The sequence below is a fragment of the Pseudorasbora parva genome, chromosome 24 (genome assembly GCF_024679245.1).
Source record: "Pseudorasbora parva isolate DD20220531a chromosome 24, ASM2467924v1, whole genome shotgun sequence".
Lineage (NCBI taxonomy): Eukaryota > Metazoa > Chordata > Actinopteri > Cypriniformes > Gobionidae > Pseudorasbora > Pseudorasbora parva.
In genome coordinates this window covers 12,171,094-12,187,316 of record NC_090195.1, presented here as the reverse complement: position 1 = coordinate 12,187,316, position 16,223 = coordinate 12,171,094, and the positions used below count along the sequence as shown (strand labels likewise).

Genomic DNA, 16,223 nt, shown 5'->3' with positions numbered 1-16,223 from the left:
CAGTCCCCATGAGTCTGTATTGATTCAAGTTGAAGTCCCCACTAGGATAGAAAAACATGAACACACATACACACATACACACAGACACGCCATCCTGCTCTGCTCTAAAGGACTACATTACCAATTATGCCTTCAGTAACAAATGAGCTGTAGTTCTGTAGGCATCCTCATAGTGCTTTTTAAAACTTCCTTATAACGTGGAAGAATGTAAAAGGGCAGATATGTGAGAGGTTAAGTAACATTTCATGTTACAAAAAAAAAAAAAAATCTCATAGTAATTAATATGAGATTGGTGTCAATACAAAGGCAATTGTGATTTCTATTTCAGAAAGATAGATGATAGATCGATAGATCTATCATCTATCAACCCCCTTACTAAAGTCATTTTTCACAGCTAGACTACAGCCACATATGACCTATATACATATTTCCAAGAATTTCCCCATGCTGAAGTGTCAATTTCAATGTGTTTGTAGCATCTCATATGAGAGCGTTTGATCTAGTTGGCTTGGTTGATGAATGTCATTACCTGCTGTACTATGGTAGTGAGTTCCAGGCACAGCTGGATCACGTTGTTCCGGGTCATGGAATAATCTGTTACGGCGGCGAACGGTGACCTGCAAAAGAAGTAGCACCTGGAATTAACCGTTAGATTATTCTTAGAGCCAGACCCACAAGATAGATAATTTGAGTGTGTGTGTGCTTGTAAACTTTAGGTTTGTGTTGCTGTGCTATACGTTATCCCCACTGGTCGTGAATGTACTCCAGACCCAGTTTCTCTCTTTTCTTGTGAGTGACGAAGTAAATGTGGGTCGTGTGTATTGAGGCTGTGTGCTATATATACAGGGCTGTAGGAACATTGGTTTCATCGTTTCCATCTTGTCTCTAAATATTCCTCTAAGACCGCTGGGAACACCAACTGACGCCAACCCAGAAGCCCCTCATAATTTAAGAAACTCTAACCATCTTTCACCGCTGGGCTAAAAATCGTTTATTCAAAGACCCCACAAGTGCTCGTAAACCACCTGAACAAGCATTCCTGAGTCAAACTCTCTTTTCTAAACAGGATTTGGGATGCAGCTCTGGGCGAATACCAAATCCCCCTTCAATACTCCGCTCCTAAATGTCAGCATCTTCCCTTGATTCCCAAATATCACTTTGCAGTATGATGACAGCATCTGACCCCGGTTCAAGGACACCTGTCAGCAAGCATGGACGCAGTGGACAGACACTTCACAAGTACTGTCTGAAAGAAACCTGAGGGGATGGAGAGGGAGAAAAAAACTGACGGAGAAACAAGGAAATAATGGCAATAAGAAAATAAGATTCAAAATTCAAAACCAAGCCGTTTGAGTTAGACTGCGAGACACTGAAATCTATGTAGCTCACTCGATTCTCTCCAGGATTGATTAGACTTCCATTACGTCCAACCGTTGCTTTTTCGAAGCATTTGAGCACAAGACGCCATCTGGACACAAAGGCTCCAGGCTGACAGGAAATCCGTCAAAAAAAGACCACTACCATTTCCTCAAGGCCAGGCCTCAAAGTTTCACCTCGTCCCGCTCTAGTTTTTTTTTTCTCTTTTTCGATCAATGCATGAGTGTCTGGGAGCTGGTGTGCTCTTGTAATTGCTTATACGCTGCTGTCTATCTTCATTTCAAAGATCCTTTTACACGCGGAGAGAGGATCCGAACACTTTCAGCTCCTTGCTGAACAAATCAATGAAAACGCATTAGCACTAATAATGTCAGGGCATTTACATTTATGCATTTGACAGATGCTTTTATCCAAAGCAACTTCCAGTGCATTCAAAGTGTACATTTTAGCAGTTCCCACATTCCCTGGAAATCAAACACACGACCTAAGGCATTGGTAGTGCCGCGCTCTAATATTTGAGTTACAGAAAAGAGTCAGGAACCTTTATCTAAATATAATGATTACACCATAAAAAGCAAATATGGGTAACTAGTGGGGCACCATCATGAGATTTGAGGCTGATATTGAGGCCAGAATTCAAATTATATTGAGGATAGCTTACTGATTATTCAGTACTAAAGGTTATTTAGGCCTAGCCTGACGTTGTCATACTCAGATTCTAGTCAGAATATGAGTCTGATACTGCTCTATTGGGCTGTGATTATGGGGCGTGTTTCAACCAAACCATCAATTGGATAGACCTACAACCAAGCAGAGCAAAGGAGTAAGTGCCGTATGCTGACTTGAACGACGCATGCCCTTTACGCACACTGGAAGAAGTAGAAGATCAGTGTAAATGATCTTTGCCAGTGTTGTAAAAAGAATTTCAGGATACACAGAGTACTTACCTACACAATCATCATTTTTGAGAGAAATAGTAAAGGTGGATGCACATACAAACAAGTTTTAGAACGAATTCAACCCAACCCAGCATTAGAACGAATTCAACCCAGTCGCTCTTTGGTGACGTAGATGATTACGTTACTGTTGATAATCTCTCCATCATCGTATAAAGCCAGCCCTGAAAATTTGATTGGTCCGAACAGCTCTGGTTTGAACATAGTTGCTCCACAACGGATCAAGTCCAGACCGAACTTCCCGACCTCAAATGCTGTGGGCGGGGCTAATCTCGGCTGGCATCCAGGCTAATTTAGGCCAGTATTTCAAGAGGAATAAATTTGAAAACAGCTGAGAAAAAAATATATAGACCTCAGTAGAAGCCAAATTTAAAGTGGCACAAATGAAAATGAGACAGTGAGGAATGGAAGTACACTGCGTTCGGTGTTCAATGTTGTGCATAGAGATTGGACATTCAGTCTTTTCACAAACTTCAAATGACATTATAAATCTTTCCTCATCTAAAATATCATCAAACAATATGGCATGTAATCTGACTATGATCTATTATGCCTCCTAAAGGGATAGTTCACACAACGAAAATTATTTTATTAATTACTCACCCTCAAATCATTCCAAACTCGTAAGATCGTATAAAGCAATCGGTCAATTTATCACTGCGATCAATTCATATGGATTCGTTTTACGATCTCTTTATGTACTTTTTGAAGTGTCAAAGTGTCAGTTGCCTAGCTACATAACTCTTTACCCGCCAGCGTTTAAAAAAAAAGTTGCCAACCACTACCAGGTATATATCATTATTTTATGAATATCTGAGCATATCAAAAGAAAGAGCTGACGTCTTGTTTTAAACAACAAAAAAGTTTAATAAAAAAGCAACATTTTGAACAAAACCTTTTTGTGAAAGACTGTTTCCAGATCAGATTCAGAGTGATGATCAAACACAGATGGAGTAGATCGAGCCCATCAACCCCCCAAATGCATACACCGTCCTGTAGCTCGTCGCGGGTCCACATTTCATTCACTAACATTAGGCAGTTTTGATTCATATGATTTTTAATGATAATGATCACGTTATTTAGCACATGCATATGATTACATACGATCGTTTGTTTTACTGCGTCTTACACACGTGTGTTTTGATCAGGTGATATAGAACTCATTCAGAAGATGGGTAATAGCACCCCCATCGTCTAACAATGAAAACATGGAAACACAGAAAATTCAGTTTTTGCCCTAGAAGCGTTTTCTCATAAATAACGGAAAATTTTGTGTTTGGCGGAGAGAGCTAAGGAGGAATTAAAGATGAAGATTCCGAAAATGAATGAAAGTCTTATAGGTTTGGAACAACATGAGAGTGAGTAATTAATGACAGAATTGTAATTTTTGGGTCCACTAACCCTTTATTATAAGACAATGGTAGACAAACCTGACAGAACTATTGCATTTCAATAAGCCCCTCCCACATGGAGCTCTTCCAACGGGAATGACAAAGAGGGGAAGCCCACAACAGAAGACCCAACAGAAGCAGCCAGATGCCATTAAACGATGATCACCGGCTTGGCAAGTGGCAGAGGAGAGCTGGTGTCAGCCTGGATGGATATCAACCAATAACACTTAAGGGACCGAGACTCTCAAGTCAGTCATAATGTCTCTTGGCTTCAGATCCATTCACCTGCGTTAGTGTAACTCTGTTCCTCCTTCTCTCTCTCTCAGAGTTCCTTCTGTTCTTGTACTATGTCTGCAGGGGAGACGACAGCTCTACTGGGGACGGTTTTGGCAGAGAAGAAAGGACGGGGAGCGTAATTAGGCCATCATTAATGAAAGAGGGGAACGAGGCACCCCTCCCACATGGTGGCCTTGTTCCTACAGTGTGTGTTCCTGATAATGGATAGTGAAACTTCGAAACCTCCCTAACCCAAACACTGACTGGTTACGAGTTCACCTTAGTCAGCAAGCCGTGAGCTGGTGTGGATTAGCGCTCTCAGTTTGATCCCATCCTGACAGGGTCAATGTGAACTGTGTTTGATATGGACTACTCTCAGGTCCAGGATCAGAAAGTAAGGGTTGTGGGTGCCTGGGCACAGCAATAGAGAGATGGTGTTCTCAGTGGGGTGTAGCTGAGAGGATATCAAACGCTGTCGGATGGAAAGGGTCCTACTGTGCAGTGCTGTCCCAGTCCAGAGCTTTAAGCCAGGCTCAGTACCAGAGGGAGCTGGACCGAGTAAAGAAGCTTGTTGCCAAATGGATCATTCAGCACAAACCACCCACTTGATTTACATTCATTGCAGAATAAAAAAGTAGAAATATTGCAGCACTATGGTCTTTAACGAAAGTGTCATATGGGGTGTTTATATTGACAGTGATTTGCAGCGACAAAGCAAGAAAGTTAAGCAGAATTCAAATGTATAAAAAAAGCAGAACGATGAGCACACATTTGTCTATTCTTAGCTTTGTTTAACACACTTCAACATATCAGGTCCCAAAATATATTTTTTTTCTGCTGCCCAACTTCAGATTTTTTATTTCTGTGCTAATATTTTAACTGATCCAACAACAAAATAAAGATCTACTTTTTTACCAATTCATTTTTATATTTCCTATAAATAATTATATTTTTTTAATCAAGGTTTTTTATTGTACACAATTCTGTTCACATTTTTTATTTTACTTTGCAAAACAATTGCAAGTCTATTTTAGTCTATGTTATTAAGTTATCAAGCCACGTTAGTCTATGTTAGTCTATGTTATCAAGCCAGCTATAATACTATCTTGGTGAAAAATCGGTAGAATTTGCGATAATCTACAATACATAACAGAAAGTTTAAGTCATAAAAACTGGACAAATGTGGTTCTCAACCAGGGCACCATCAAGCTTTCAATGGGGCCAAAATATAACTTAAAATTACTTGAATTACTGTTTATTAATATTATTATTATTATATTACAAACATAATAAGTAAACTCGAATAAGTTAGCAAAACTTGGAAAAATTAAGGCAATCGGTTATATCACATTTTTAAAGTAAAAAAATGTAAAGTTTAAGTATAAGCAGAACTTACAGATTTGTATCGTAATTTGTATTTTAATTGCTCAAATTCACACATTTAAATTAAAGTTATCAACAAATATTTCTAGTAGCTTTGATAGCATTCGCTTAGCATAAGTAATTGCTGAATGAGTAGAGCAATATAAAACATTTAACATACTGTATATCTATTCTTTATGCTCTACTCGTCACCATGATGGTTAACCGACAGAAACTCTTCTTTACAGTAAATATCACAAGGGGCCTTCAAGGTTGAGAGTCAGAGGAAAAATGGATGCGAAATCCATTAGTGTCAAAGCATAATTTCAGATTTTTACTCACATTCAGCACAGAAAGTGTGGTGTGCACAGATTCCGTTTGGACTACTTATGGGAAGACTGTTTCAACTGCTAAACAAAAATGTTTCATTTCTTACCTCTCTCTCTCTCTCTCTCTCTCTCTCTCTCTCTCTCTCTCTCTCTGTCTCTGCTCATATACTAAAGAAGAAATCAATATCTAAAGACAATTGTACATGAACAGAAGCAATGTGGGTAAAATCTAGACCCAAAAGAAGCGGAAGTTACTGAGAAAGAAAGAGTCTCTTATATAAGACCTCTTCACTCATCCGTGTACCTGATTGCTGAGGGGTGGAACACAAATCAACATGATTGAATTTGAGCAGACAAAAAGCTGGCCTTGCGCACACTAGACAAGAGAGACCCCAAATCGCTAACTTCTGCCCACCCTAAAAAACAATTCTAAGTGCCATCCACTGACTGGAGGGAAGACCGTGCACAAAATGATTTGCACTAACAGGAAATGTTCCTGGATCAACAGCCTCTGTCGTTCCTGGAATAAAATTTGAGGAATCACAGCCATATTTCTGAGCCTAAGCCCACAATGCAGCAGCACTTATTCAATCCAAACTAATCCATAAACTGATTCATTCAAATAATAAATAATAACATTTTTTTTTATGTTTTTCAAAAAGAAGTCTCTTATGCTCACCTGTGCTGCATTTATTTGATCAAAAATATAGTAAAACGGTAAAAAAAAAAAAAAAATGGCAATGCTGAATTTTTAAGCAGCCATTACTCCAGTCTTCAGTGTTATATGTTTCAAGAAATGTCTTAATATTTAAATGTGGAAAACAGGAGTGCTGCTTGATATTTTTGTGGAAATCATTATACATAATGAATAGAAAGTTTTAAATAAAGCATGTATTTGAAATAAAAATATTTTGAAGCATTATAACTTTGTCACCTTTGATCAATTTAATGTGTCCTCAATGAATAAAGGTATTCATTTCTTTCAAAAGAAATCTTACTTCCATGAAGCCTAGATCTACCACTATCAAGTCACCAGACCTTTCAGTCAGTTCCTCACGTCACAACAGCATTTATCTGACTCAGCAACAAAAGATGACAAGAAACCTGGTGTTCCGGAGAAGAGCCTTCAACCTTTATCTGACATCAAATAACATGTTCTCTAGTTCAGAGAAGCTCATCTCTAATGGAAAGGGCACTGAATTTTGCTGTACCCCAACTTAACACATCAATGTGGAATTCAAATTCAATTAAGTCGAATATGTGTATATTTATAATAAGTATGTATTGATTCGGTGTGTATGCAGCTCTTAGCAGGACTAACCTATCCAGCCAGGCCAGAAGGCTCTTAGCGGCAGCGATGAGGTCCACCACAGAGGTGAGGAAATCGTTGGGCAGCTTGCGGGTAGTCCGGCCATCGTAATGGCCGCTGCGTCTGCGGCCCGTGATGAAGTTCTGCAGGTTTTTGGCGGAGGCATTGAGCTTGTGAGAAAGAGTTTTCAGGTTTTCAGTCTCCAGCCCATAGTTCTGTCAAACAGAGATAAAGACAATGAAGTGCTTTAGTGACGAAACTGGTTGGCAAACAATTGCAGGAATGACTCAATCAGAACATTGTTTTTTTTGTTTTCTCACTGTTCTGTTTGGTTTTTCATTTTAGATACAACATTCTCCTCTCTGTTTTCCATTTTTATTTGTATTTTGCATTATTGGCATGACAGAAGTTATACAAGTAAAACTAGAAAAGGATTATTTATAAAAATATATATATATTACTTGTTACTTGACAAAGTCTTGCCTGAAGAAAAATATGATTAAATTCATTTAAAAAGATACAAAAAAGTATTAATTACAGTCCCTAATATATACACATTTAAAACGTTAATACTTATTTTAATAGAAAACATGAAAATGTGTTAAAAAATAAATAAAATTGGCAATCAATTAACAAGGAATAAATTCAAATACATTCTCTCTCTCTCTCTCTCTCTCTCTCTCTCTCTTTCTCTCTCTCTCACTCTCCCTCCCTCCCTCCCTCCCTCCCTCAAAGATCACGCAAAGATCCCAAATGAATATTCAGCACCTGGCAGAGAGAGAGAGAAAAAGAGTGAGCGCTTCATATGTAGAGGTGTGTTGAGTGGGTGGAGACAGAACATAAAGTTCAGGGTATGAATAATGCACTTAGAGTCTCTGCTGCCAGCTGATAGGAGCTTACACACGCCACACTCCTCTTTGAGATAACACAATCAGAAATCTGCATATCTAAATCTGTCAAAAACATGTCTGAAATAAGCACGCTTTAGTTTTCACATACATATTTAGATTTAATTTGTCTTCGGCATAGGACATAAAAATTTAATTGCAAATGAATTGCTGTGTTTATGCGTTAGAGAGAGGTCGCACCAGGTGCCTTTGGCAGGGTACCAAAGTACCTTGCTCTTGCATAAAGAGTACAGATCAAGGAGCAAAGGCTGATCAAAAGCCGCATTATGCACATACATTCAGGAGCATGAACACACACATCAAATACCTTCTATCCATAAACCTAAACTTCACAGAAACATTTTAGCATTATTAGAAGGTGATCAGTGTCCAATTAGATGCTACAATTCTTTCTCCTATCCCATGTTAATAAGCAGAACAACATATTACTGTATTACTTTTAAAGGTACAAATTAATAATTTTTGATTGAAAAAAACAAAAATGACTAGACCATTGTTATTTTGCTGACTGTATACTTGCATTCTCCCAAAAGTTTCCAACATTTCCAATCATCCAATCATTGTTATATAGCTTAACATGGTTAGTCTAATGTAGTCTAATGGTTTGAATCTCTTGTTTTCTTGATTTACCACAGGTAAGATGTTTGAACCATGCCTCAGCGACAACACTACAGTATCTTGCTGACTGCAATGTTCAACAAGTGTCTCATACCAGCCACAGAGTTAACGTTGTAACAACTTTCAAAACACTCTAAAGTACCAACCCTATTCCATAAAAAGTTGGGACACTGTACAAATTGTGAATAAAAAAGGAATGCGTTTGTGTGTGTGTGTGTGTGTGTGTGTGTGTGTGTGTGTGTGTGTGTGTGTGTGTGTGTGTGTGTGTGTGTGTGTGTGTGTGTGTGTGTGTGTGTGTTAAATTGTGCATCAATTCCAGTATCTCCTCCCACATCAGCAGGAGATCGATCAGAGTAATGTGCTTCATCTCGTCCGAAGAACAAATCCCACACGCACTTACAAAGAACAGGAACAGGTAATAAACACACCTGGAACACTAAAACAGGCTTATACAACATACACACAGACTAACAAAAGATACATTATTCATCTTCAGAGAGAGTGGTGGGAGACTTGCACAGAAGATGGGGAGGGGGGGTGCTAAGAATCCTTCATGCTAATCTGTTTAGAAGCTCTCTGCATGAAGCAGATAACACACACCACAATGACAGAAAGATAAAGCAATAGGGAGGGGAAGAGCGTGATAAACAAATACGTGAGAGAATGACAGCTTTTGAGCGTTTAAAGAGATGGGAAAGGAGAGAGTGGGCTGCTCTGGGTCTCTGAGGTCAATATGCTGTCAACCAATAAAGACTCAACAGTTCTCTGGCTTCCATCAATATTTGTGTGTAAGTTTGTACTGTATTTAAGATGGTTTCAAAGACACCTTAGTGGGAAACAGGACAGAATAGACCTCAGTGAAATAACACTGTGCTTTACTTCATATTTTAGTTATTGAAAAAGTTAAATTTTGATGCTCTTACAAGAATAAATGCAAAATTAAGAGCAGCAAATGAGATTCCAGAGCTAAAAAAGCTTTGGATAGTTCATACTAAAATCATAATTTACTCACCCCCATGTTGTTTCCTTCCGTGGAATACAAAAGAAGATATTTTGAGAAATATCTCAGTGTTTTTTTGTCCATTCAATGGAAGTCAAATTTTTTTGGTTACCAACATTCTTCAAAATATTTCCTTTTGTGCAGAAGACATAAGGGTGAGTAAAACAGAATTTTCATTTTTGAGTGAACTATCCCTGTACGGTCATTATATGGAAAAGAGCAGCATGGACATTCTGCAAAATGTATATTTTTTTTGTCCAACTTAAAATATTCTCAGTTTCTGTGAATGATTCCTTAAAAGTAAAAAGTCACTTTCAAATGGTACAGTTGAGGCAGCGTTTAAGTGAAATCAGAGATGTACAATCACTTTATGGCTAATTTCATATGCACATGCCCAGGCTGACATTCAGGCTGTGCAACGTGAATGTCATCAGCTCTGATTTGGGATCAGTGTTAAGAACAGATAGAGAGCACAGCAAAGTCATCTATTTATGATTAACGCTCTCCTAAATGTCAGCGACACAGGCCAGCGGTTCACAGTCCTCACACTCATTATAGTTCACCGTGTGTTAGGAATCTCACAGATCAAACTCTACGCTGAAATTCAATCTCAGGAAAAGGCAACAAGAACAACAACAACATGTCTGTTAGAAAGACGAGATAGTTTGAAGTGAAGATGCAAAAAGAGTAAAACATAAAAAGGACAAGAAGGAGAAAGGTTGAGGAGAAACTCAGGATGGGTGGCACGTGAGACGGCTCACACGGACGCGATAAACATCATCCTGTCGTCTGTTCCCTCCCGTCATGTTGCTGACATTCTGAAAGCGTGGGCTGGTAAGTCATTGTTTTAATACCTCAACTGAGAGATTCGAGAGAGAGTAAGTGGAGGAGAGAGAGAGAGAATTAGATGGAAAGCTAGTTATTAAATGCTAGATAATGTAAAAGGCTCAAGCGGTGCAGAGCAAATTTCAGCCTAAATCCTTTTCCCATCTCCCACACTGTCTGTACTTTTGGTACCTTTTTGAAAATCGTTTTCAAGCAGTCAAACATCACACAGCAATAAAAATTAGTCAAGAGACACACATGCACGCAGAGCAGATGCAGATTAAGGCCACAGGAACAAACCCACCTAGCAAAAAGCCTAATTTAAATACTGATTGAGTGACATTTTAAGAACAAACCTGAGGAAATCTCTCCCAGGAGAACAATATTTCAATCTTGTAAAATTGAAGCTGCAAATCTTAAATCTAGTGACTTTTAAGAGAACATGAAATGGCATTTGCAAGTTATTCCATCTCGATAATGTGACGTTCAAAGTGAAATGGAATATTAATGTGAGTGGATTGTGAAAAAGAGGCTTCAATATTATTATTACATTGCTTTAATACTGTAATAATACTGTAAAAATTAAAAAATAGTGATAAAAATAAACTTTTTTTGTGTGTCTGATACACAGTATTGTGCGAAATATGACCAGGCAAATCAAAATCTTTCCACACCAGCATTTTTTTAAAAAGTTGCCAACCAAAACCAGCATTTTATTTAATTTTTTTATTTCCACAAATGTTTCATAGCCGCCAGAATATTTGATTGTATGAATATCTAAACATGCAATATATAATGGCTACTCAATTATGGCAAAAATCATAATAACTGTTTTGCTCAATATTGGAACTAACTAAATTACAAATAAAACTGACAACAGAACAAAAAATACATATTGAATAAACAGTGCTTTAGGTTTTTCATGAAGATGTACTAGCAGCGGCGTTCTGATAAGTAAGAGACTACAACATAAATTGTAAAATATTAAAAATAACACTGCTGTATAACATTGAATATAGACAAATCCTTAAAAAAACTAGTTTATTTATTCAAGAGCAGTAAATTATTTTATCTTTGTCTTTTCTTGTCTGATTAACAATAATGACTGCAGCAGATTTATTAGGCTGTTGTCACTTTTAAAGCTGCATGGACCCAATAAACTGTTACGCACACAGGAGGCCACCTAGGGATCAGTATCTCTTTCACGGCTTAATGTGCTTTTAATAACATTTATATGTTTAATATCAAGCATTTCCAGCAGTTTAGCCACAATAGACTGCATTTAACAACACTCACTTATTTAGCAGATTTGGATGCCAAGTTTGGGCTTTTGGGGAGGAACTTTTCCATGGGACGGAAAGCGGCAGTGGCACAATAACTTAAGCCAAAATGGAAAATCAATTAAGATTAATCGCCCTACAATATATCAAAAGAAAGAACAGAGCCACTGCTTTTAAACAACAACAAAAACATTTTATTCTAGCATCATGTATTCTTTTTTTAATCAATACTTCAATCTGAAGTTTCATTACACCCATCAAAACATAGGAGTAGATCGTATCCATCAAGACCCCAAAGCTTGCGCATTCCAAAGCCATTTAGTAACATTAGTCTGTTTAATGTTTGATGATCGCTTTATTTTACATGTGCAGATCCTCCGTTGGCGCCATGTGATAATTATCGAAAATATGAGATGACAAGACATGACGCTGTACTCTGACTTATAATATGTTTCTCTTGGACAAATAACATAAATCTCAGCAGTAGTCACATGGTACAAATTGTAGCTAGTCTAAAGTTGTCTAAAGTCTAAAGTTGTAGCTAATCTAAAGTTGACTAAAGTTGTAATTAGGAGTTCTACAATCACATGAATGCTTTTTACAAGTCAGAATAGTTATGTAATTACAACATATCTGTTTCTTCTTCACCTGTGTTTTGTCCAGAGATTCTGTACTCTTTCCGAAGATGTATAATAGCCCCCAAAGTTTCTTGATTATTACACAGGAATGAAAGTATAGCTCCAAGCCATATTGGCATAGAAAATCGCAACTTTTCATTTTCCGTCAGTCTCAGTATACGATTTAACTGCAGAAGAGTCAAGTTTTAAATAGGAAAAACATCTAAACTCTTTTGGTCATTTTTTTGGGCGAGATGCTAACGGTCTAATCAGATTCAATGATCTATGCTAAGCTATATGCTAAAAGTACTACTGCTAGATCGGCCGGATGGATTCGAAAACGGTAAAACTCAACTGTTTAACTCTAGGGGAGTTGGAAAATGAGCCTATTTTCAAAAATAGTGGCGTGTTCCTTTAATAAATAAATAGAGTAATTTTCAATGTTCAACATTGTTTTTCATTCTTAGTAGAAAATGCAAACAAACATTTGTAGCCTTTTCATAACGTGGTAATGTTTTTCTCAAAGTGTCTCACGCAGTAGTGTCCACCAGCTGACAGGGTGCTGAACAGCAGATGTAGGATCAAGCGTATAGAGAGTGAAAGCTCTCACCAGAGCACACAGCAGGTCCACAGCTTCCAGGATCAGCTCTTGGTGTCCGATGCGGGACACCCCCAGATCCTCCAGCTCCTGATGGGTGATCCTCAGCAGCTGGTCACCTCCTACCTTCTCCCGTTCAAAGTTCTTTATATACTGCTGCAAGCAGTCATCCAGACCTGTTGAGACATTAAGAAAACATCAACTATCTAGGGTCAACCCTGATTCACTTCACAAAGATGAGAACATCACAAATCTTTCCAAAGCCATGGGATTTATGATTAAAGTGGCCAAAAGGTATTCGAGGTTCGATTGCCTGAACCGAGCCCAAGTTTGATTGTTATTTAACGTGTTTTGGAATTGTTCTGCCGACGAACCACTGCAAAAAAAATATTTCCAAGAAATTTCAGTAGACTAATAAAAAATCAAGATTAAGAGCATAAACATTCCATAAAAGTATCTAATATTTACACCCCCTTATGTAAAGATACTGGTAAATAAAGCACTGACCTGGTTTCTGTTAGAGAGCAAATTAGTCATGCAGATGGGGTTGAACATTTAATCATTGGTTAAAGCATTAATAGAGGACAAGAGCAAGTTTTCTGAAATAAATATTTATGCATATTTTGTTAATTCATTTCAAAAACATTGCACTTGACCACAATTAATGATTGTCATTTTGACATCTAGATTTTATATAATTATCTAGATAAACATTGAAATGAATATCGCCATACATATTCATTTGCATGTAAACAAACATAAACAAGATTCAGATCCACTTTGGTGCAATCTATTTCAAAACACTTTAGTTAACTAAAAGGGTTAGTAAATAAACATATATATCCCATAATTTATTCACCCTCAAGCATATGGCATTCTTCATTCAGCCAAACAGCACGTGCTCTTCCAATCTTTATAAGCCCCCAAAAAACATATCCATCATAAAAGTAATCCATACGGATGTGGTGTTAATAAAGGTCTTCTGAAGGAACGGTGCATTTTTGTAAGGAAATATCCATAATTATAACTTCATAAACCATGATATTTTTTAATATAACTCTGATTGTGTTTGGCTGAAAGAAAAAAAGTAATATACACCTAAGATGGCTTGAGGGTAATTTCATTTTAATTTTTGGGTGAACTAACCCTTTAAAGCAGCTGTAAGTGCTAATTAATTATAATATCATCAGAGCTGTCCATGCCAAATGCTGCACACAACCCTGATAAATGCATCTGCTTCAATGTCTCATCTGCTTCAGACTTTACCCCAAAATCAGCAACGACAAAGGCACACAAGGGGTGCCACATACATGATGACTGACAACCTGTATTCCGCCCTAACAATGTTGCATATCCATCAAACTGACAGCAAATGACAGCTACGCAACTCATAACCTCTAAGCCTTCCCATGTTTGAGAGAGAGGTTAATTTGATGGACAGAATTGTAGAATGTACGTGCCTGCCTAACTCTGAGTGTTTAGCCATTTTCAAGAAACTGCTGAAGACGTTTCTTCTTTATCAACACTTGACACATTTATACTAACACTTACAATTATATACAGTATATACACAGGTGCTGGTCATATAATTAGAATATCATCAAAAGTTGATATATTGCACTAATTCCATTCAAAAAGTGAAACTTGTATATTATATTAATTTATTACACTTATACTTATATATTTTAAATGTTTGTTTATTTTAGCTTTGATGATTATAACTGACAACTAAGGAAAATCCCAAATTCAGTATCTCAGAAAATTAGAATATTTTTTAAGACCATTACAAAGAAAGGATTTTTAGGATTCTTACATTGCAACTCTTGGCCAACTGAAAAGTATGAACATGAAAAGCATGAGCATATGTGCAGAACTCAATACTTAGTTGGGACTCCTTTTGCCTGAATTACTGCAGCAATGCGGCGTGGCATGGAGTCGGTCAGTCTGTGGCACTGCTCGGGTCTTATGAGAGCCCAGGTTGCTCTGATAGTGGCCTTCAGCTCTTCTGCATTGTTGGGTCTGGCATATCGCATCTTCCTCTTCACAATACCCCACAGATTTTCTATGGGGTTAAGGTCAGGCGAGTTTGCTGGCCAATTAAAAACAGAGATACCATGGTCCTTAAACCAGGCACTGGTTGCTTTGGCACTATGTGCAAGTGCCAAGTCCTGTTGGAAAATAAAATCTGCATCTCCATAAGTTGGTCAGCAGCAGGAAGCATGAAGTGCTCTAAAACTTCCTGGTATACAGCTGTGTTGACCTTGGACCTCAGAAAACACAGTGGACCAGCACCAGCAGATGCCATGGCACCCCAAACCATCACTGACTGTGGAAAATTTACACTGGACCACAAGCAACGTGGATTGTGTGCCTCTCCTCTCTTCCTTCAGATTCTGGGACCCTGATTTAGTTTTTGCTAAATTTACTGTCATCAGAGGACAAATCTTTGGACCACTCAGCAGTCCTTTTTGTCTTTAGCCCAGACGAGAAGCTTATGACGCTGTCTGTTGTTCAAGAGTGGCTTGACACAAGGAATGCTGAAACCCATGATTTGCATACGTCTGTGCGTAGTGGTTCTTGAAGCACTGACTCCAGCTGCAGTCCACCTTCAGTACCTGGTTTAAGGACCATGGTATCCCTGTTCTTAATTGGCCAGCCAACTCGCCTGACCTTAACCCTATAGAAAATATATGGGATATTGTGAAGAGAAAGAGATGCGATATGCCAGACCCAACAATGCAGAAGAGCTGAAGGCCACCTGGGCTCTCATAACACCCGAGCAGTGCCACAGACTGATTGACTTCATGCTATGCTGCATTGCTGCAGTAATTCAGGCAAAAGGAGCCCCAACTAGGTATTGAGTGCTGCACATGCTCATACTTTTAAGTTCGCATAGATTTCTAAAAATCCTTTCTTTGTATTGGTCTTAAGTAATATTCTAATTTTCTGAGACACTGAATTTGGTATTTTCCTTAGTTGTCTGTTATAATCATCAAAATTAAAAGAAATAAACATTTGAAATGTATGAGTCTGTTTGTTATGAATTAATATAAGTTTCACTTTTTAAATGGAATTAGTGAAATAAATAAACTTTTAAATATTATATATATAATGTAATGTAATGTAATTTGTTATAGAGCATAAATTATAAAGCGAGTTTGTTAATGCAACCATTTTGAGCTCTACACTGTAGAAAAAGGTTTGAAGGGGTTTAACAGAGAAATAGGGATTTTGTCTTTCCTTTAGGAAAATAGGTGATAAAACGTCAACACCCATAATGCACTGGGCTGGACATGTTGCCGTCCAAACCAAAACGCTGTTGTGCACATGTAAGAAAGCTGTTGCCATAGTGCTCCATTTTTACCATAATGCTGTTT

The 16,223-nt window shown here is 37.8% G+C and overlaps 1 protein-coding gene across 14 annotated transcripts in view; it reads right to left on the bottom strand.

The window, feature by feature from the left end:
- The window catches only part of cnksr2a (connector enhancer of kinase suppressor of Ras 2a), a 115,986-nt gene that overhangs the window by 75,341 nt on the left and 24,422 nt on the right, over positions 1-16,223 (bottom strand). For 9 of the 14 annotated variants that reach the window (XM_067435131.1, XM_067435132.1, XM_067435134.1 and 6 more), the window contains exons 2-4: positions 12,859-13,022; positions 7,013-7,215; positions 530-635 (exon numbers count right to left, since the gene is read on the bottom strand). In XM_067435131.1, coding sequence (XP_067291232.1) covers positions 530-635; positions 7,013-7,215; positions 12,859-13,022 — 473 coding nt within the window. The remainder of the gene's footprint in view (positions 1-529; positions 636-7,012; positions 7,216-12,858; positions 13,023-16,223) is intronic. The other 5 variants (XM_067435124.1, XM_067435129.1, XM_067435130.1 and 2 more) reach the window with 1 other exon arrangement.